Raw genomic sequence first — 840 nt, 5'->3', positions numbered from 1 at the left:
GATAGACAAATAGATAGATAGACAAATAGATAGACAGACAGATAGATAGACAAATAGATAGATAGACAGATAGATAGACAAATAGATAGACAGACAGATAGATAGACAAATAGATAGACAGACAGATAGATATACAAATAGATAGACAGACAGATAGATATACAAATAGATAGACAGACAGATAGACAAATAGATAGACAGACAGATAGATAGACAAATAGACAGACAGACAGACAGATAGATGGATAGATAGACAGACAGATTACAGAAATAAGATGTAGGCTTGCTCTACACAATCCATGAATCTCTTGCTTTCAAGAGGAGAGAAAACATGTGGAACACTTAGTCGACACACTGAAGGGGAATTTAACGGCGAAAAATATTACACACACACACAAACACATTCACACACACACACAAAAAAAATAATCGGCGGGATTTATTTACCCTGTGTCCATGATCCATTGATAAAAAAATGAACTTCCAGCAAGCCGACTAACATAGGCTCCTCTATATTCTAGATTATATATATTTGTATTTCAAATTACGAAAGCCTGAGGCGCGTTTCCGGTAGAAGAAAAAGAAATAAATATATATATATATAACCAGATTTAATTTAGCAAAAAGTCATTAAAAAAAAACACTATATATACAAACGTCTTTTATTAAAGCTCTCTTTCACTTTCTATCACTATGTATTTCACCCTATATATATATATATATATATATATATATATAGTTTCTCACTATGTACGTATTTCTCTCTCTCACACTACATCTGTGCCTCTCTATACCTGTCTGTCTCTCTCTCTCTTACTATATATATATATATATATATAT

At 31.7% G+C, this 840-nt stretch overlaps 1 protein-coding gene across 6 annotated transcripts in view; it reads right to left on the bottom strand.

The window, feature by feature from the left end:
* LOC106873685 (SRSF protein kinase 2) overlaps positions 1–840 on the bottom strand; it is a 269,253-nt gene that overhangs the window by 146,048 nt on the left and 122,365 nt on the right. The window contains exon 1 of one of the 6 annotated variants that reach the window (XM_052971942.1): positions 448–525. The exons of 4 other annotated variants lie outside the window; for them this stretch is intronic. In XM_052971942.1, the coding sequence (XP_052827902.1) occupies positions 448–458 (11 nt within the window). In that variant the 5' untranslated portion in view covers positions 459–525. Of the gene's footprint in view, positions 1–447; positions 526–840 lie in introns of those variants that run through there. One more of the 6 variants, XM_052971941.1, reaches the window with a different exon arrangement.

This window comes from Octopus bimaculoides, chromosome 11 (assembly GCF_001194135.2).
Source record: "Octopus bimaculoides isolate UCB-OBI-ISO-001 chromosome 11, ASM119413v2, whole genome shotgun sequence".
Classification (NCBI taxonomy): Eukaryota; Metazoa; Mollusca; class Cephalopoda; order Octopoda; family Octopodidae; genus Octopus; species Octopus bimaculoides.
The sequence above is the reverse complement of the archived record's forward strand: the minus strand, read 5'-3'. Positions and strand labels throughout refer to the sequence as shown.